This window comes from Chelonoidis abingdonii, chromosome 4, assembly GCF_003597395.2.
Source record: "Chelonoidis abingdonii isolate Lonesome George chromosome 4, CheloAbing_2.0, whole genome shotgun sequence".
Classification (NCBI taxonomy): domain Eukaryota; kingdom Metazoa; phylum Chordata; order Testudines; family Testudinidae; genus Chelonoidis; species Chelonoidis abingdonii.
Window position 1 is genome coordinate 55,258,597 of NC_133772.1, and position 21,769 is coordinate 55,280,365.

The window sequence follows — 21,769 nt, forward strand, 5'->3', positions numbered from 1 at the left end:
AGAGACTTTTTGAAACATAGATTAAATGTGTAATATCTTCTGTAGTTATTCCTTTCTTTGTTATTATTGTTTTAAAGATTTCATTTTATGTATAGTTCAGACTCTGTTATTCATTTAGTAAGAACTAAACATCTCAGTATTTCCCAATTAACCATACTGGGCTGATTTCATCCCTGGTGCAATTCTACTAACTCCATTGAAATCTGGGATAAATTTGTTGTTTTATTTTATTTAACATGTTTCTTTTTCGATTTAATGGGCTGGATCCTCATTGGGGTAAACCAGTGTACTTCCGTTGAAGTTGGTGGAGTGACACGAATTTGTACCAACTGAAGATCTGCCCCATTATTTTAAGGCTTCCAATGAAAATCCAAATTGAATATATTACATTCAATTGATTTTGTTTTTCTAGTATTAGGTATTCACCAAGTTACTTTTTAAACATAGTATAACTTGATACCGTATTCCTATATATAGTGGTGCAGAAAAGGTAAAGTGTGGCTAATGGCTTTTGTTTCAAGACACTCATTCTGCAAATGTTTCGGGATGGAATTGTGTTTGTATTTGACTTTTTATTTGGTTTTTACAAACTCATTAATCACAATAGCACTTTCACATTGTGCCCATTGCTGGCAAGCTCTGTGCAAGTTATTTTAGAGTTGGGAGTAGCCAAGGAATGTTCATATTAAGTTCCATATCTTTAATATCTTTGTTTGTTTGTTTGTTTTTTAGGTTTATTTTCTTTAAGACTCCAGGCTTAGGCTTGGAGACCCCAGCCACCATCATTGAGCCCAGCAGCTGGAGCGGCAGTGAAAGCCCTGCCGAAGACATTGAAAGAATGAGTGATTCTGCAGATAAACCTATTGACAATGATGCAGAAGGTGTCTGGAGCCCTGACATTGAACAGAGCTTTCAGGAGGCTCTAGCTATCTATCCACCTTGTGGGAGGAGGAAAATCATCTTATCAGATGAAGGCAAAATGTATGGTAAGTAGTGCAAATTTAACCTTTTGAAATAATTGTCTGATGAGATGCACACAGCCAAACCTGTATCTAGACAAAAGACTAGATACTTATCTCCAGATACACCAGTGTAAAACAGATAGAGCTCTGAAGTTAATGGAGTTCCAGAGCATTCAGTTACCAATCTGTCCAGACCTCGGTTCGTGATTGGTAGAAAAGATACAATCATTAAATTTACAGTTCTGCAGCTGTATCTACAGTGTGGCTGAACAAGTATTTTTAAAAGAAGGTTTTTAAATATGTGACTCCTTGTTCATAAAGAATATGTAAGCACTCTTCATTTTTTCAATAAACGGTGCAGTAAAATAAAATCAACTTGAACCATCATCTGGAAGTACAGTGATAGCACAATAAAATGTATAGCACTCTATTAAAGAAGTGATAAAGTTCTTGTCACTTTCACAGTCCTCTCAGTGAGTGATGCAAGGTTTTTTTCTCTTTGTGAACTACTAAATTATATCATGTTCTGAGTCCATTTAACAATACAGACACCTGCGCATATATATTATCCCAATATTGTTTAGTTGTCTTTCCAGTTTACTCCAGCTAATCTCTGACTTTGGAGAGTTCTTTTTTTTTTTTTTTTGTTTAAACTTTTGCAAATATTGCTGACTGTAGAGTTTTAGTTTTGGCTGTTCATGTAGTAAAAGGCAGATGGTGGGTTGTTCCTGTGCACTTTGATTCTATTAATCATGGAGTGTTTTAGTGTTTGTGGTTTTGTACTGTTATGATTAAAAATGATCAGGAGTCTACCTGATGCATTGATGCAGCTTTCCTGATCTTTAGAGTAATTTGTTACTAAATAATTGTAAATATCTGTCACATAATGGCATGTTGTGTCTTTAACAAAGTGCCTTCTGCGTCAATATCAGTAGGAACCTACAGAGCAAACTAGCAGGCAATGTAAGGAGAAAGCAGATGGTACTGCAGCTGCCACCAGCTGTGCCCCCTCCCCCAGTACTGGTTGGATGATGTAATGGAAACAAGGAAAAAAATGTCTTTCTGTGGTGTTGGGAGTCTCTCACAGCCTGTCAGTGTCCCAGCGAGGCAGAAACAAACCTTAAGGCGTTAGTTTGCAGCTGTCATGTGACCCTTACAGCCAAATGAAACATGATGTCTGGAAAAATAGACTTGTGATGAAGCTTCTCAGCTGCTGTTGGCAGAAAGTTTCTAGGCCCTGTTTTCCAGCTGGATTGATTTTTTTTTTTTTTTTTTAATATCTGAGAATATAGGTCTTTTTTTCTTTCTCTCGTTGTTCCTCCTTCCCCTGTAATTTCCCTCTATTTTGATTGAAATGTTTTTGTTGTTACTCTTTAAAAAAGGATGAAAAATTAGTTTAATTAATAGTTTGTGCTTTTTCTGGAACGACTTAGAGATATACTTGCAAACTTGTTTATTATATATTTATAGTAAAAGACTGTACTTATACACGGACATTCTTGTCTGCCAAAAATAATGTTGACGCAATTTTTGAAGTCAGAGTCCCATAATCCATAGGTAATTTAAAGTAATGACTTCTGAAATGTATTTTTTTTCTTTTTAGATCTCCTTCTGCAGGAAGTAATGTATTCGTAATGTGAATTTTTGTGTTTTAATGAAAACTCACACATTTGTACATGTAAGGATTTTTCTTTTTAACAATCTCCTACTGTAGGTTTGATAAGACAATTGTACTGAATCCTAAATATATATATATTTATATAACGCTATCTATGCAATAAATATGCATAGTTAATTGACAATAAATGCCATAAACCATATCTGCCGCATCTGTCATTATATAAAACACAGAAGTGTTATTTTGAATATAATTACAAACCCTAAATAAATGTTTTAATATTAATTTATATGAAAATTAAGTACATATAAGGCATTGCAACTTTGATTTAAAATGTTGCCATAATTTTGAAGAAGAAATATGTTAGGAAATGCAGAAAGCTGTATGAGTAGTATTTACATCCTGACTTTTGCGTGGATGAACTCATGTTTTCATTCTTCAAGCTGAGTAACTGCTTTGTAGTGTTTTGAGGATTTATTGAAGTCATGCTAGGTTTCTGAGGACTTTATAATAGAGTCTTATGGTCCTAAGAGCATAATTGTTCTCCAAGGATTTTGAAATCAAAACAGCATAAGTGTTTTAGATTCTGTGTGGCAGAATGAAAATAATTTAATGCCTTTTAGTGGCATACCAAGTTTATTTCTCTTACGAGAAAGACATTACGATATTTCAAAGCTTCCGCAGGGTTGGGGCATTTTGTAATGTGTCGGTAATTCATGAACCATACAAGACAAAAGGTCAAGATAGCACCATTTCATTTTCCGACTGAAATTACCTTTAAATGTAGACACTAGAATAAATATGATTTTCTATAAAGACAAATGTAATGATCTCTCTGTGATGGGCTCAAGTCAGGGCAGTTGTGATTTTCTTTTTCAAAAAAGGGATATTTTGAAGAAGGGAGGAATCTGTTTTCGTGAAAGGTTTTTAAACGTCTCCGCTGTAGATTTAATAAGACATTTTAGTTTCAGCAGAAGGCAAAATTCCTTCACGACTCCTTTTTTTTTTTGTGATTATCTTGAACAGTCCTTAGGAGTGGAGCTCATTAATTTGGTTGGGTGTGAGTTCTTCACTTACTTACTTACTTTTGACTTCACGGGTGTGTAGGCACTACTGGGATTTTTGTAAATCCCATCTCTGCAGTGATGGTGTGTGTGGGTTGTCCTCTCTGATGAAGGAAATGTGGGCTGCTGTGTCAATTCTGCTTCTGGAATTGAGGGATATCTCTGGCTTCTGCGTTTTGTGAATGTGACAGCTTTTCTTCAACTGTTCTTCCACACTTTTGTGATGGTTTTTTGAAGGAGTGGGACAAAGCCATTCCATTTCCTCTTCGGCCCAGGTCATTCTCCCTCTAGTCCAGCCCTTCTGTGAAAAGTAACCCATGGGACTGTATCAAGAGGCTCAGAGAACTTTTCTGGACATTGCACCCCACAGAGGAGAAGGGTTTGAGGACTATGTGGTTTGGGTTGGGAGGAAGATTTGCCCTCCTACTACTGCAGATCTGGAGGATCCATGGAGAAAAGAAATGTGAGATGCAAGGAAACAGTAATGTCTTCTGTTATGCCGTGGCCTTCTCTTAGCTGCTTTATGGCCCCTCACTCCATCATTTAAACCGTACAACAAAGCATTTGGAAACTCCTGAACTTTGACTCAGGGAAATAATTGGGTGAAAAATGAAGATACTTAACCTATTTTAGGCTAGTATTCATGCCAGGAATATTGGTTAGGAAATTCCTAAAAGAAAGAGGGTGGCCAGTAATAGTCAAACGAATAGAGAAGATAGTTTCTGCAGAACAGTACCACCCATAGTTCTATCTTTTCCCCCTCAATGATGGTTTTACTGTTGTTACTGATAAAGGAGTGGCTATGGTCGGAAAATAGAAGTGAATATGAAAGTTTGACCCAGGATGGAGGACCTCATCCTGAAAATTGCTGAGCACCTGCTGCTCACTTTTTGAAGAAATAGGTTACCACATTACTCAAAATTGCCATGCAAGGCCTTCGGGGTGTGAGGAATTTTTTGTTTTTGTCTTTAATTGCATTAAGAAAAGTATTGACAAAATACAAATACTATTTATAAATAGGAAGTGTGACACTGCAGGACTTATTTCCCCTCCCATAAATAAACAGTCATGAATTTGTATCTTTATGTTCTAAAACTCTATAAAACCCATAATCCATTACACAGCATTGTCTGTGTTTGTACTTAGTTCAAATTGTTGGTCCTTTTCAGTTGACAGTTTAGTTACTTGTAGCGATTCCTGTTAACTCACTTATTGGCAGGGTACTTGCCTGTAGTTGTCTCTGTTCCTGCAAAGATTGTTATGGAAAGATTAGAAGAATGAAGGCTGCAGAGATTCTGAAGTGAAATGCATCTCTAATTCATCCCTGGTGTAACAACCCTGAAGTCAGTGGCATTACAGCGGGAATTAATTTGATCCAGTGTTTGTTTTCATTCATCTAAAATGTAGCTATATTAAGATATCTTTGGTAGCACTTTGGGGATGATATAAAAGTAATTCAGAATAGTCATTAAGTGTGATAATGCCTGTAGGCATGCAAATACTTTACTAACAGTATTATTAACTTATCCTCAAGATAGCAAAGATGGCTATTGTATATAATAGGGAAAATGATTTATTTAATTTTTTAAATTTTAAAAAAAAGCAGTTATCCTGTAAAAAGATCTTGAGTGATGAAGCAAATGTATCTGTGTAGGAAATAAAGCTACTGGACAAATTTTATTAATAGTTTTATGAAAAATGTAACAAAGCTGTTTACATATTCTACAAAGATTAATAAGCCCAATGCAAAGGTGTAAGAGTATATTACAGCCTTGCAAAACTGTTATATAAATGTAGTAGGCACAAAAGCTATGGGTCTGTCCTTACCAGAATGGTAATGAAAAAACTAATGGTATCTTATTCACTCATCAAATAAAAATACTCTGCCTAGGCAAATAGAATATTGCAAGATTCATAACAGCACTTTTCATCTCCAAAGCACCATACTAATATTAATGGAACTTCAAATGGAACTTCTCACAGCTGATAGACCAGCAAAAAGTCCGATTCTATAAGGCTTATGTGACATTGTAGGTCAATACCCTTCCCTTGCCCTGTCTAGGTGTTTATCAGGAAACTATTAAGTGAATAGCTTAATGAAACAATACTAACTTGTTAACAATTATTTTTTATTTTTGCTTTTAATTTGAAAGTTTCCAAAACAGTTGCTGCTTCTATAAAGATATTACTACCTTATAAAGTTTCCACTCTATTAAATATATTTGAATGTGCATAAGGTATTTAGAGTGATGAAATAGCAGGTGTGGGGTGTCAGGTTGCATGTTTATTCATCTGTTATTGCAATTGTTGTGCAAAGATGTGCTCTTGTATTTTCTGTCTCACAGCAACATACACAAAATGCGGCGGGGAGCCCGAGCCCTTTAAATGCCGCCCCCTGTCCCGCTGCCGGAGCTGCGGGCGGGATTTAAAGTGCTCCGCCAGGCTTCCCGCCCTGGTGGGGAGCCCGGAGGAACCCTTTAAATCCCGCCCGCAACTCCAGTGGCGGGACGGGTGGGGGCATTTAAAGGGTCCGAAGCTCCACGGTGGCTGGTGCCTCGGGCCCTTTAATTCGCTCCAGGGGCTACCAGCCACCTCTGCAGCTGGGAGCCCCCTGAGTGATTTAAAGATTCTGGGACTCCCAGCCACAGCTGGTGCCCCAGGACCTTTAAATCTTGAGGCCACGCCCCCTCCGGGACTCTGAAATTGCGCATGTTAAATGTGCTTAAGTTGCGAGAGACCTATAGTGCTTTGTTCTGCCACATGGGAGACCAGTTTAGTTTTTGTACCTTGGTGTCTCTGGATTAAATGTTTCTCTAACCAGGAATTGAGACAGAGAGGTAGAACTCAATGATCTAGAGAAGATTTTCTCTCTCTCTCTCTGTTGGCAGCTTCTACCTTCAAGGACAGTGTGAACAGTGCCTAAAGAGCACTGCCTTAAAAGATAAGGGCTCCTACCTATGAAGCAGGTGGGAGAAGACAGTGGGAAGAAGTGAATCTGTGGGTTGACGAATCATACATGACACAAATGCTGAGTGCCTCCACTGGATATATGGAATAACATACTCCAGAGGAGAGCTGCTACAGAATTGTGCACCAAGCAAGAGCAGGATAATATTTGAGAGTTAATTTTAGAAGTCTTATCCCTTTTTGCTGTACTGTTCCCTCTCTACTTAGTTATGCAAAGCAGATGCAGAAAGCCCTATATAAACCCTTTATTGTGAAGCAGAACAGGTCAGCTCTGTGCAATCTTTCAACAGGTTTTGCAGTGTTTGGTACTCATCTATAGAGCAGAGTTTCCATCTGAATTCTCTCTCACTGTACCAAGCAGAGACTAACTTTCTGCACGGTAAAGTGGTATGTTCATCTCAGGAATCTGAGGCCAGGTCTACACGACGCGCGAAAATCGATTTTAGATACGCAATTTCAGCTATGAGAATAGCGTAGCTGAAATCGATTATCTAAAATCGATCTACTCACCCGTCTTCACCGCGCGGGATCGATGTGCGCGGCTCGCCATGTCGATTCCGGAACTCCGTTGGTTTTGGTGGAGTTCCGGAATCGATGTAAGCGCACTCAGGGATCGATATATCGCGTCTAGATGAGACGCGATATATCGATCCCCGAGCAATCGATTGTAACGCGCCGATATGGCGCGTCGTATAGACGTGGCCTGTGAGGCTAGCATCACTCAACATCCATTCCTAGTGATGCAGAATGGAGATCAGAGCAATTTTTCTCTTTATGAAAATGTAAATATTAACAATGGGTTAACCTACACGTACACATTTTGAGAATGGGAGGATTCCTTTTTGGCTTAGTGGAATGTATCAGAACTAGAATAATATGAGCTCAGCAGAACATCCAGGACATTTGTTAAAAGATTGTTGAGTGTGATTTATACAAGTTTAGTCCATTTTTCCTCCAAGGTTGATGTCACTACTATAACCTGAGATCCTGTAACTGCACATAGCTGTTTGCAATAAGCTAGTCTTAAGAAATTAATTTGCAACATGGGGGAGGGGGGAAGAATGCATTGGATAGCTAAAATAGATAGGTCTACTGTACCGGGGGCATCAGTAGCCTAGCATCGAAAAGATCGTGAGATCGAATGGATATGTGGAAAAACCCAGAGGGATAGTAATTGTAGTAGAAAATGCACTCTTCCTTTTGAGATCATATGTTGCAATAACTAGGGTCCCTCCTAAAAAAGCTATAGGTCAGAAATCTTTTCCAGTCCAGAAGAAGACTATGCAGGAACAGTGGTGCCACCGTGTAAGCATTACATTATAAGGATTGTAATAGATAGTCTGTATATGAAACTGCTCTGGAGATTTCTCCTTTCATATCAGCTGGCATTGGCATCCTCCCATATTCAAATATTGGTCAAACCTGTCTTGCAAAATCCAGACCTGGCTTCAATAACCCCTTTCTTTGGGAAGGTGTTACCACTGGAATGTGGAGAGTGATTTGGTTTTTCAGTAGACACAAATGTCCCAGTTTAGGGGCACATGCTTTCTAATGAGTGTTTCAAGGAAGAGGGCCATGTTAAAGGAGGGATAGAGGTGGGAGAGCCTGACTCAGTCTTTCAACAAGAGAGAGATGCGAACAGCAAAGAGAGCACTGTTGTACTTTCAAGACTGGCTAAAAGGAAAACCAGTCAGAACTTAGCCTTACAACATCACTGCTATGGCTTACATCAGTAATGAAGGGGGCACTGTGGAAATAGGCCCACTGCCAGCCTTTCGTGTAACGTGGAACTTTGATCGATGAGCTGATTGGCCAAAACACAGGCACCTGAACCTTGTAGATCATAGACTCATAGACTTTAAGATCAGAAGGGACCATTATGATCATCTTCTCTGACCTCCTGCACAACACCGGCTACAGAATCTCGCCCATCCACTCCTGTATCAAACCTATGTCTGAGCCACTGAAGTCCTCAAATCACGGTTTAAAGACTTCAAGGTGCAGAGAATCTTCCAGCAAGTGACCCGTGCCCCACGCTGCGGAGGAAAGCGAAAACCCCCCAGGGCCTCTGCCAATCTGCCCTGGAAGAAAATTCTTTTCCGACCCAAATTAGCTATCGGCTAAACCCTGAGCATGTGGGCAAGACTCACCAGCCAGACACCCAGGAAAAATTCTCTGAAGTAACTCAGATCCCACCCCATCCAACATCCCATCACAAGCCATTGGGCATATTTACTGCTAATAGTCAAAGACCTATCTCATTATACCATCCCCTCCATAAGCTTAGTCTTGAATCCATATATGTCTTTTGTCCCCACTACTCCCCTTGATAGGCTGTTCCAGAACTTCACTCCTCTGATTGTTAGAAACCTTCATCTAATTTCAAGTCTAAACTTCCTGATGGCCAGCTTATATCCATTTGTTCTTGTGTCCACATTGGTGCTGAGCTTAAATAATTCCTCTCCCTCCCTGGTATTTATCCCACTGATATATTTATAGAGGAATATTTATAACCATATCTCCCCTCAGCCTTCTTTTGCTTAGGCTGAACAAGCCAAGCTCTTTGATTCTCCTTTCATAAGACAGGTTTTCCATTCCTCTGATCATCTTAGTAGCCCTTCTCTGCACCTGTTCCAGTTTGAATTTATCCTTCTTAAAACATTGGAGACCAGAACTGCACACTAGGTCCAACTGAGGTCTCATCAGTGCCTTGTAGAACAGTGATGGGAGAACTCCACCTGAATGCTTTTTCTACTGGACCTGCCTGATTTTGGACTGGCCACAGACAGAACTACTGGTCAAAAGAGCTTTCACAGAATCTCTGATCTTTGTGGGATGCGCAGTCTCTCAGAGAAATGGGATTTTCCCCTGACCTACGCCACCCCACATCTCTCTCAGATGCTCTGGGGGAAGAGAGCTCTACAAAACTTTCTCAGAGCAAATGCCACAGTGGTCAGATGATTCTTGCATTGGCTCCTGAGGCCATGTTGCACAGAACTAATATTTAATTTTAAATGTTGCATATGGGGATTTCCTCATGAGATACACACATGATTTTTGAGAGGCCCTCGGAGCGGCAGTAGTCGTACTATTGTGTGAATTTTTTAATACCACACACATAATATAATGCAGAACAGTCAGTCTTGAACAGCAGAAAGCAACACTGACGAGTGGACATCATCAGTTGATTTTACTCTAAATGTATGTTTTAAATTAAGGAGTTAAACATTTCTTAGATCCAAACAATTTGGAGTGTGTTCAAATGGAACAAGTAGCCCCAAAAGCCTCTTCTAGCCCTGGGCACTCTAAAATTATTATGCCAGTTTAAGCAAAGGATATATTTTGTTAGAAAAAATATCTGGTGGCGGAGTGGGGCGGGGAGAGGAAGGGGGGAGAGTGAACATAAATATGCAGGTGCCAAACTGAATACACTTTTAAAATGTAGGGAACTGATGTTACTGTCTTGGCTCAGGCTTTACCAATGAAGTTGGTCGTAGAGGGCAGAGTGGTGGCCCCTGAATTCATAAAGAAATAGAAACCCCCGGAGAACAGTCAATTTTCCTTCTATTCTCTGCAGCACCACCTAAGGGGGGCAGTAAAACAGTCTATCAGGATTTTAGAGAAGACTCCAGTCAACACTTGAATCCTCTATTCAGAAGGCTCAGAGATGCTCCTGTAGCAATTAGCATATTCCCACAATCACCACTGTATAGGTCAAGCTTTTGAGGAGTCTCCTGGGTATAGTCAGTGCTTGTATTTTATGGTGGCCTCTTTATAGACTACTCATGTCTCTAGTTCATCAGAACTTATACCTGTACAACCCCATGAATGTCAGTGAGTTTGCATAGAGCATAAGTCAGCACAGAACTAGGCCCAACATTTGTAAAGCTCAGTGGAATTTAAAGCGCTACGTGTAGGATTTTTATTAATAGTAATAATGCCTTTAAACCTTTACTCTACTGAACCACTCTGTTGTCTGATGTAGCCCAAGTTATCTTTGTGGCTGTTTTGCGTAGTAAGGAGAATAAATGCAATTTATAGGAGCCTTTGGAGGTTAGTAGTTAGAATTAAACTGTTTTTGTTTTAATTGCTTGTATTATTGCTATATACACCAGGAATTGGTGCCAAATTTGCTTTATCCTGCTCCTAACGTTGTCAAAGACATAATTGTGCAGAGATTCAACATTATATAATGAGCCATGAAAACAGGAGATCTAGTGTACTCTTCAGATCTAACTTCAGATTGTTCAGTTGTGCTGCTTGGATCAAACCAGAGAGGGCAGGCAACTTCAAAAGCTACCAATCCCAAATGGATCAAAGTAGATACATTATTGCTAAGGAGTTTTCTCTCAGCATAGTGAAAACCATGTTCTGTCAGATCTGGGGATACATCTTAGGCTAAGTGAGAGATAATGGAATTGTGCTTGGCTGAATCCTGGGCGTCTGCATCCCTTTGCAAAGCATTATAGACTGGTTATATGATAATTTTGGGAGTAGAGGCACTACAGTGTGCAGCAGATACAAAATACATCCCTACTTACCTGCATGGAAGTGGGAGAATTAAATTAAACTAAATTCTCAAGTAAGGAATCCCTGAACACTATTTTCAAGACTGAATTCTTTGTACTCATTCTAACAAACTTGAAGCAATTCAGACTTTATTGCCTGAAATCTTTTTATTTTTGTTTGTTTATACTTTAACATTAGCTTGCATTTGGTAACTGTATAAAAGAAAAACACACTGTAAGTTGTCTAATAAAATTAATACAAATAATTCCAGATGGGTAGAATAAAAACATGACACCAAAGCCACCCCTGGCCATCTGGAGAAGAGACAACCTGAGACTTCTGCCTACAAAACCATAGGCATGTATCCCCTAAACCAACAAGCAGCGGAATGAACTCAGGTGGTAGGGAAGAGCTATGTAAACCTGAGCCGGTCCAGTTCCATCCAGTAGGGAGTAGTGGGGCCATCCTCCATTTACAGCTGTTGCAGGCAACTATGGATAGGTAGTATAACAGTTTTCATAGTAAAAATAGTCTTTTAATTTTTTTAGTGGATGCCTTTAATCTTTCTGGGAACTTTAAATTTACTTCAAAATTTTAATCTCCTTAAGGCAAAGCCTGTATTTACATCTCTTCATGCAGCCTCAGAAAACTACTGGCATGAAGTACATAATGAACTTCTTAGTAAAGCTAATGTGAAATGCAAAGTTGACTAATAAATATATAACTTCTTCTGCTCCCTGGCACATTTTTACCTAAGCAAACAATTTCAAAAAATGTCAAACACAGAGGATCAGATATAAGCCCTCAACAAGCAAATGCAATGCCACCATTGACACAGAGCCCTTGATTGTTTGCTTTTGTGGCTTGTCATATGGTCTGCTGTGAAAGGGATCCACAAGGAAATGTTCCAATATATAAGCCAAGTATTTATATGTAGAAATATGGGTAGAGGGAATTGCATCTTGCTGCTCCCCAGGAGAATTCATCTTCCTGGAGAGTAGGCGGAGGTGCCCTCTCTTAGGATTTGCCTCTGTGGGAAGGAGTGGCAAGTTATGGTTGAAGCTCCGTTGTAAGGTTAACAGTGAAGCTTGATTAGGAGATGAGCTGATTTAGTAGGTTCCTAGGACAGTCCTGCCCACTTTTGGGGCTGTATTGGCCTCTTCTAGTCCATCTTCGAAAGGGAACATTGTAGCCACTTTCCATAGCTCTAAACTGCCAGTGACTTGCGCTAGGTTGACGCTAGTGGAAGCCCAGCATAGACCAGGTGGAATCTGACTAATGAAGGTAGCAGAATGGATATTGTGAAAGAGCATGGTAATGGGGAAGAGAAAATAGAGGTAGGAGTGATCGGGTTGTGTTAGGTAAAGGTAAAATTAGATTAAATATAAGAGAGAATTTACTGAGTGTTATCTAGTAGTGGATCCATGTGTTTTTCGCAAATGCAAAATAACACAAAATGAAACAAAAACAGTGGAAAAAACAAAATAAGTACAGTGCTCACAGCTCACCATGCTGGCCTCCACAACCACAGCTGCTATTGCTGCTGACATCTGGGCAGCAACTGTGATAGAGCAGCGATAGCACCCTGGAACTGCTCTACCCAGGTCCATGGGCAGGCAGGAGAAGGGACTTCAGCGCGGATCAGCCCAGCCAAGATGGCAGTTAGAGCCATGGCAGAGGACAGCCCACTCCTCCCCTTAAAAAAATTGACAGAGCTCTATCTGTTAGAATGTTGAATAATCTTGTGAGGGAATCACCATTGTTTTGAGACATTTTAAAAACTAATCTTGTCAAAGACCTGGGGACTATAAAGAAGGAAACAATCTGTAACAAGGTAGGAATGGGCTGGATAGCCAATAAGTCGCTTTAGTTGTTAATTTCTGTGACTCTCTGTTCATGGTATTCTTCTTTTGTATCAGGTTTTTATTTTTTGTTAACCGTATTTTAATATGAGCAATTTTTAAAATGACATGAAAGGAATGTGTTGAGTTCCATTATTGTTATCATCATCTATAATTCGTAGGATGGTAGCATTTAGAGGTCCCAGCCAAATCTGAGCAACATTTTGCCAGGTGCTATGCATGAGGGAAAAACAGATTCTGCCTCAAAGAGCTTGCAGTTTAAACAGACAAGAGAGACATAGGACATGTCTACTTACCCGCTGAATCGATGGGCAGTGATAAATAGACCACCAAGCGCTCTCCCGTCGACCTCGGTACTCCACCAGGGCAAGAGGCGTAGGCGGAGTTGACGAGAGAGCGTGAGCTGTCAACTTAACCGCAGTGAAAACACTGTGGTAAGTAGATCTAAGTACGTCGACTTCAGCTATGTTATTCACATAGCTGAAGTTGTGTAACTTAGATCGATTACCCCCTTCCCCGCCCCCAGTGTAGACTACACCTAAGGAAGGTTATTATACCCTTTCGTACCCTTTTTACAAATAGGGAAGCAAAGCACAGAGAGATTGACTCGTCCTAGTCCAGTGCCTTAATCTTCTTTTATTTACTATATGGATTGGAAATAGGGTAATTTCAGTCTCCTTTAAAAAAATGTCTCCTAGTGTTAAAGTAGCCTGCAGTCTTTGGAAGAGGAGTGTATATTTTTCCTTATAACTATGCAGTAGTGAAAATAGTTTACTTTCTTTTTGCATGGTGCATTCAAGTCATTATGGCATGTGCCAAGCTAAAATTCTGATCTTTAATTACTGGTTTGGAAAATATGTTGGTTTCAATTTCCCCTCAGTTACACTGTCGTAAATCTAATGGAGTTGTTCCCGATTTATGACAGTGTAACTGAGAGCAGAATTGGGTCCCTATGTTTAAAATTCAGTTTGCCATATAATAGCTAATAATTTCTATCTGCTAGGCAGGAGTTTAAAAATATGAGGTACAGTAATGTGGACTAGTGATTAATGGTGAGAGGGATGTAGAGGGCAATCCAAATTGGCTGGTGTTGAAAATCCATGTGCCGTGCAGATTTAGGATCTGTTTGCAGATGCCCCATAATTTAAAACGTCATTTAAAAAAAAGTTTTAAGCCCTCATGTAGTAAATTAGTGCATTGCTTTCTTGTTCAGTGTGCAGAGTACAAGAAGATCGGCTAAAATAATAGTGTTAGATGAGGTGTGAACTTATTCCATTCCTCGTAAGAAGGAGTTAACTTCAAATCCTAGCATTAGTACACAAATCATAAAAATGCCTGTTGTGAGTTCCTGAAATGTCATAAAAATAAAAGCTGTAAAACATGCTACTTTTACTTTTAAGAAACCATCTCACTGTATATATATATATAGAGATAGAGAGAGAGGGAGAGAGAGAGTACATTATATATATATATATATATAGTGTGTGTGTGTGTATGTATATACACACAGACACAGAGAGAGAGCGCAAGTGCACATTTATATATATTGAGTACATTTAGGTTCCACCTTTATTAGAAAGTCATTTTCATTAATCTTTGTTGATCTCTTGAGCAGTCACTTAGGATAGACCTCAGTGGTACTAGGTATCACAGGGAACAGTCGGGTATAGTTTCAGATTTCAATTACAAGAGTTGTGCTAAAAACACAATGCCATCTGTATCCCCTCGGTACCTGCGCACACGACAACAGTGCTAGCTCAATAAATTAAACCAAAACACATGGAAGCAGGTGCAGTGTAATAGTGGATAATATTATATGTGTGTATCAATTGTCATTTAAAGACTTGTTAAAGATCAAAGGAAGTAAACAACATATTTCTCTCCTTAGTAGTAGTAGTAACAGTAAATATTTTTATTTATGGTAGTGCCCAAAGGCCCCAGTTGGGATTAGGGCTCCATTGTGCTGGGACAATCCTTGCCTTGAAGGATTTACACTAAATTATAATTATATATAGATATATAAAATGCTCCCATTAAATAAAGCTCTGGTTGCATGTTCATTCAGCATAACATGGCTTCTAAAGCCAGTATATCAAGTAAAAAATGAGATTTGTCGACTACAGTTACCTTCCCAACTACTCTAATCTGCATCCGCCAAGCAACGGCAGGGGGAAGGGAGAAAAGAATAGGCCTTGCATCATGCCTTAAATGAAAAATATCTCAGTCTGTTTCAAAATGAGGGTAAAGAAAGATAATTTCCACTTTGGGAGGCTCTCCCCTGAAAATACCCAACCATCTGTGGATTGTTAATAAGGATCTCAGCTGTCATGGGGCTGCATGAGAAGAGAGATGGTTCCTCTGAAATGCAGGTTGAAAACTATATAGGACTTCATTGGGTGATGCACAGTTGCTGTAATGCATTCTTTGCTAAGACAACACCACTAAATCAGGTAAAATGTATGTTATACTAGCTGAAGTTTTAAAGTAGTCTTCAAAAGTAGACCTAATTGGAAATGTAGAAATAATAAATCATAAGAAATACCCACCCCAAAATAGAAATTATTTATTTCAGAGTACAGGTCTCTCCCAACTTACGTGCATTTAACATGCGCATTTTCAGCTTTATGCTGAAAGGCCTGGATTCCCGGAGGAGGTGTGGCCTCAAGATTTAAAGGTCCTGGGGCACCAGCTGTGGCTGGGAGTCCCAGGGTCTTTAAATCACTCAGGGAGCTCTCAGCTGCAGAGGTCGCTGGTAGCCCCTGCAGCAAATTAAAAGGGCCAGGGCACCAACCACCGTGGAGCTTCGGACCCCTTAAATGCCCCCACCCATCCCGCCGCCAGAGCTGCAGGTGGGATTTAAAGGGCTCCTCCGGGCTCTCCACCAGGACAGGAAGTCTGGCGGAGCCCTTTAAATCCTGCCCGCAGCTCCGGTGGTGAGACAGGGGGCGGCATTTAAAGGGCTCCACCGGGCTCCCCGCCGCAGTGGGAAGCCTGGCGGAGCCCTTTAAATTCCACCCGCAGCTCTGGCAGCGGGACGGGGAGGAGCATTTAAAGGGCTCCACCGGGCTCCCCGCCGCGGCGGGAAGCCTGACGGAGCCCTTTAAATGTTCCCCCCGTCCCACCAGCCAGAGCTGCGGGCGGGATTTAAAGGGCTTGGGGTTCTGACTATACGTGGTTTTCACTTTATGCGATAACCGTGAAACGGAACCCCCGCCTAAGAGGCGACAGACCTGTAGATACATGCTTTAGATCAAGTAGAGGCAAGGCAACTTCCCTTCCGACCAGCATGTTTCTGACAGTTTAGTTCGGCGAGGAAATGAAGAATTCATTATTTTGAGCACTGAGCTTGAACTTATTCTTACCACATAATAGAGAGTAATAAATCGTGTGCATTATATTGTCTTAGAAGTGGTTTTCATTTACATTTTTTATTAGATGGGAAAGAAGTAACTTTGAATGAACCTAAAAAGTGTAAATGTTAAATATAGTTCTGACTTTATACATTTTGATTCATGACATCCATAACTTTTATGTATGGATTCTCTTTTTGTTTTTTAAATACTGATAGAGCATGGCTATTGCAGAATTAATTCAGATTAAAATGAATAAAACACATTTGTCATTTCTTAAGGTATTTTGCAACCTAAGCAAAGGCCTCAGGTATTCCAGCTATGAGAGATGTGCAGATTGCATAAGATGTTATGCATTGCTCACTCTAAGATACAGAGTCCTGTCTGCCCTTAAGCCTTTTGTTCTCTTGGCTGAATGCAGTTAATTAGCAACTGTCTCCATAGCAACTGCCTCATAGTCCAAAAACATTGTCTAGTTTTTGCAGTTTAGCTTATCACACTGTTTACCTGAAGGGCTTTTCACTGCGTTGAGTCTCATTTGAGTTGGCTGCATGCCTGTTCACGGAAGTAAATTGTCAAGATAGAAAAACACCATGGCAGCAAGATGCTGAACAGGGCCCTGTTGTATGAAACCAAAACATTTTAAAAGTTCTGTGGAAACAAAAGTTTATGTCTACCATAATTTACATTTAATTTTAAAGCATATAACCTGCCAGTAATACTCTGCATTCTAAAATACAGCCTTATTCATGAACCTTTTCTATGGTATGTAGTCTAACCTATTTAATGTTTCCCTTTTCAGAGTACACTCTCATTAGTAATCTCCAAGCCAAAGGTGATTTATAATTACAGAACCTTCCATACTGTTTAAGGAGACTTCACTTCCCTTAGAGTCATACCACTTCAAAAGACTGTAGCTTGTTCTTTGAGAGGGTATAGCCATATATTAGTCTGCTGTTCCTTGAACATTATACTCTTCTTCGTTTTCTTTTGTTTTAGCATAACTAAGAAGAAAGTCTGTGTTGGTTCCATACAGTAAATTAAAAACCAGATGATCTGTATCTCACCTGAGTATAGCTGTTTACTAGGGAAACTGAAAGCTGACTTGGATATTTATATTAACCATTAAAACAGAGGCAAAAAGATATGGAAATATATTTTTATGACCCAGGGATAGCTCAGTGGTTTTAGCATTGGCCTGCTAAACCCAGGGTTGTGAGCTCAATTCTATGATGTTATAAACGGATTTCAGTTTGGTGCTAATGTGTTTTTTAAGTATTTCAACCCAGATTGGTTATCAAGTTGTTAGTTTACGCACACATAAGGTTTAATTGGAAAAAGTGAAATTCTGTTATTTAAAGGCTAGTTACAGCTTAATGGAATACTGATCTACCTTTTTAATCTGGAATGTATTCAAAATGCTAATAGTATTGGAAACTGTACAGTAAGGTTAGTACTGGACATCTATTTGTGGATTATTGTTTTGTTTTGTTTTGTTTTTTTCCTGAACATGCAATATTCGTGGTGGAGGAGATGCCAGTTTAAATTGAGGAATTTCACATCTTGTCATTCACAGAATGTGAGACAGTTTGTTGTAGAAGTTGTACCATGTCGTAGACGAATTCCTGTTTCTACAATTGCATTCTGGCTACCTTATTCCCCCTGCAGTTTCAATTGACTATTATATTCTTCACTTCCTGCCTTAACTGTTGTGTACTGCTGCTATACACTGATAAGCAGCTGTTGCATTTCATCCTAGATGTGGTGGGTGAAGTGATCCTTCAATTGAGTTTGTAAAGTGTTTTGGGATTTTTTGAGATGAAAAAGACTATGTAAATGCAAGCTGATATTAATTATTTATTCAGCGGTTTGTGTACAGCCTCTCAAGAAAAGTTGACATAAAACTATTCTTCAGCCACATTGATATATCACTGTTACTTTAATGCTATTTCAGGTTAATTATTAATTATTATTATTATTATTATTTATTATTATTGGTAGTAGCAGTAATATTTGCATTATAGCAGTGCCAAAAGAACACAGTCAGGATAAGGGCCACATCATGCTGGGGACTGTTCGAGATAGCCCCTGCTCCAACAGTTTACAGCTTTTAAAGCAAGTTGCATAAGCAGGTGTATCACAGAAAGCAGGTAGGAAGGGTGAGGGTAATAGTTATAGAAACCCGTGGTTACATAGACTGACTGTGCACATTATGGAGGCTTTGAGACATCCAACATTTTTATTTATAGAATATAAATTAAAATACATTTTGCTGTCAGTAATCTCTGCTGCATTAGCAGCAGGCATTTCACTGTAGGTATGTCAGTAGAAGAGGGTGTCAAGAAGGAATTTGAAGGAGGAGAGTTCAGTGTCTCTCTAATGTAATCCAGGGAGTGTTGTCTATGCTTCAGGAATAGGACGGAGAAAAGAACAAAGGCACTTGTGCGAGAACTGGACAAATGAGCGAGCAAGGGTAGCTTTATTGGAGTTGCTGAAGACGGGACCAATTTAAAATGATAAAGAACCTCATTGGTAAACAATGGCAAACTGTCTACTCCCTTCACTCTGTCATGGGGCACCACATGAGGCTGTCCCCTCTTTACTATGCTATTTGACTTGGTAATCAGACTTTTAGTGGGAATAATCAGAAACATTGATAAAGGGCTATGTGATGACAACCTCAAAGATCAAGTAATTCTAAATGCGTAAGACCCTACTAGGCACTTCCACAGACCTTACACTGGTCTGGAACCGCTGAAAATGACAGTGAATTTTGAGGATGTAGTCTGAATTTTAGCAAGTTACTTTGTGTTGGCAGAAGCTCAGAAGCTATGACTCAGTTCCCTAAAGAGACTTCCTGGGTATCTTAAGTACAGTATTTAGAAGTAGAAGTCTCTCTAATAACCTGGGGGAAAAATCTGCTAAAGCTCATCATTACACCATTAGTACACACCATTAAAATGGATCTTGACAGATGGGAAGAGTCTCTGTTTTAAAAAATAAAGGCCTCATCCTCAGCTGGTGTAAATTGGTATAGTGCCAGTGAAACAAATTCGGCTTTTGTTCATCACTAGGGGAGAGAGAAACTTTTGAAAACAGACGCAAGTGGTTGTAAAACCACGCAAATTAGCAGGGGGATTCAGGGGCAGGTATAGTGCTTGAAACTACTTTTAATTCATTTTAAGCTGACTGGATTTCGAGTTATGGTTAACAACTATTGGGTTGTTGATGTGTGAGACAGAAAAAGAATCCAACTGTCTTTGCCAGAGCTGTATTGAGTCCGCAGAGATAACAGGATTAAAACTTTCTGTACTCTAGCTTTTCTGAGTTATACATTTTTGAGACTAAGACATCAATAATTCATTATAGTAATATACTGTCAATTTCTAAAGCTGTGCAGAGTCACCTATTATGTGATAACCGTAACCTCCTACGGTACACAGCTTCTTAGAGATAGGAAGCTTTGATGGAAAGCCTGTGGTCCCACCTAAATCTTGTCCCTTGAAAATCCTTTTTAAAATAAAAAGAGCTATTTCAGAGCTGTTGCATTTCCCATTAACTGTTTAATGTTTGTTTTGTTTCTTTGCTTGTTTTTTATGAAAAAGAAAAGAACAAAGTCTTGAATTATAAAGTTGGTAGCTCACTTATCTTGATAGGTATAGCAGCCCGGTAGCTTCATTAGTCCTTTCTTATAGATAAAATTGATCAGAATCAGAAATTAATCAAACTTGCTAAAAGCAATAAATATTTAAAATCTGCTAGGAATTGACCACACAAATTAAAACAGTATGAAGTACAGCTTTAAATTTTAAATAAAGCAGTAAGAGGGGCTAAGAATATTAGTAAAGATTGCATTTTTAAGTCTCTTCACACTCTTGGTTTTGATGTTGCACTTTTAGGGCAAAATTATGGCCACTCCAGCTCAGAGGTTAAAGTGAGTGAGTGTGTGTTTGGGGGGAAGGGGGGTGCACAATAATTAGGCAAGTGGCTACAGGACTGGTGAGTAAGGGAAGAATCCTAGCTAGTGTTGATGGCAGTGCTAGCATTTTCATTGTGAGGGTGGGCTTGGGCACCTGCTGCTCAGTGTGCTGTCAGAGCAGTGCTCGGGGGAAGCACTCTTTTTACAAAGCTGGGAGTACCTCCCCACACAAGCACCTCAGTAAAACATTTGCAGCTGGCCTGAGTCTGCTGACTCGGGCTGTGGGGCTATAAAACTGCAGTGTGGATGTCCAGGCTCAAGCTAGACCTTCAGGGTCCCAGGGCCTGGACTCCAGCCTGAGCCCAAATGTCTACACTGCAACTTTATAGCCCCACAGCCTGAGCCCTGAGAGCCTAAGTCAGTTGACCCGGGCCAGCTGCAGGTGTTTTATTGGATGCACTTTATGCTGTTAAAGATATAATGCCATGTTGCTTGGGCTGGTAACCTCCTCCTTGTCCTCTAACATGGTTCAGACTTACAGGAGTCATAACGAAACTCTGGGTGCCTGTTTCGCCTCTCACATCTGATATAATAAATCATGAGTCATTCCACTGAAGTCAATGAGAGCAGAATCAGCTCTTGATAGAGATCACATTTGATCCAGATCCGTTTTACCTGTTCTGTGTTTACCTTCAAGGGTGAATCATCAGTCACACACCAAGGAGTTGCAAGATTAAATAAATGCTTATGGAGTATTACTTAGTAGCTGGTATGTCTTCATTATTTACTTACTTACAAAACCATGTTATGGTACCTGTTCTAACTACAGTACTAGGGAATTAGTAAAAAAATATACATGTAGAGTGTTTACATGAGTCTGAATGTATGCTAGCTAGATGCAGTGTTTCTGACTTTTTTGAGACAGAAATAACAAGACAGGTTACCTTAAAGAATTCCTGTTATCCAAACATCTAAATTACTTGAAAATTCATGGTTTTAAACAAGTGGAGTTGGAATTATATGTTGTAATGCAGGTCTCAGTGTTTTTACAGCACTAGACTTTGAAACATGTAGTGTGAAATGCTCTGCAATTGTGAAATTGCCTGTGAGAATTGAAAGTTGTACCGGACAATCGAATGAATTGGTGGGCTGGCTATCACAGGCAAACCCTGATTTCAAAGCTTGTTTAGATTAAACTTCAAAAGATAACCTAAAGTAAGTGGATATAAATCCTAATAGAGTTTTCTTTGTAGAAAATTGTCTTGTCGGTTGTTAAAAAGAATGAAGCTAAAATACTGAGCAAAATTGACTGGACAAAATCGTTATACCAAGTTACACAGGAAGGGCCAGCTTATCCTCTAAGTTATAGCAGTGCAGCGCCATTGAAACCAATGGAGTTTCAACAGTGCAAGTTAAGATTTTTGTCCTGAGAACCGTCTCTTTTTGGAAATTACATAATGAGACATCTAATTCACTGCCTCTGAAGTTGCCAAAAGTATAACTGGATTCAAATCAGAA

The 21,769-nt window shown here is 39.5% G+C and overlaps 1 protein-coding gene across 3 annotated transcripts in view; it reads left to right on the forward strand.

Annotated features, from left to right (window-relative positions):
* Nucleotides 1-751: 751 nt before the first annotated feature.
* The window catches only part of TEAD1 (TEA domain transcription factor 1), a 146,016-nt gene continuing 124,998 nt past the window's right edge, over nt 752-21,769 (forward strand). For all 3 annotated transcript variants that reach the window (XM_032791807.2, XM_032791808.2, XM_075065183.1), the window contains exon 1: nt 752-986. In XM_032791807.2, the coding sequence (XP_032647698.1) occupies nt 839-986 (148 nt within the window). In that variant the 5' untranslated portion in view covers nt 752-838. The remainder of the gene's footprint in view (nt 987-21,769) is intronic.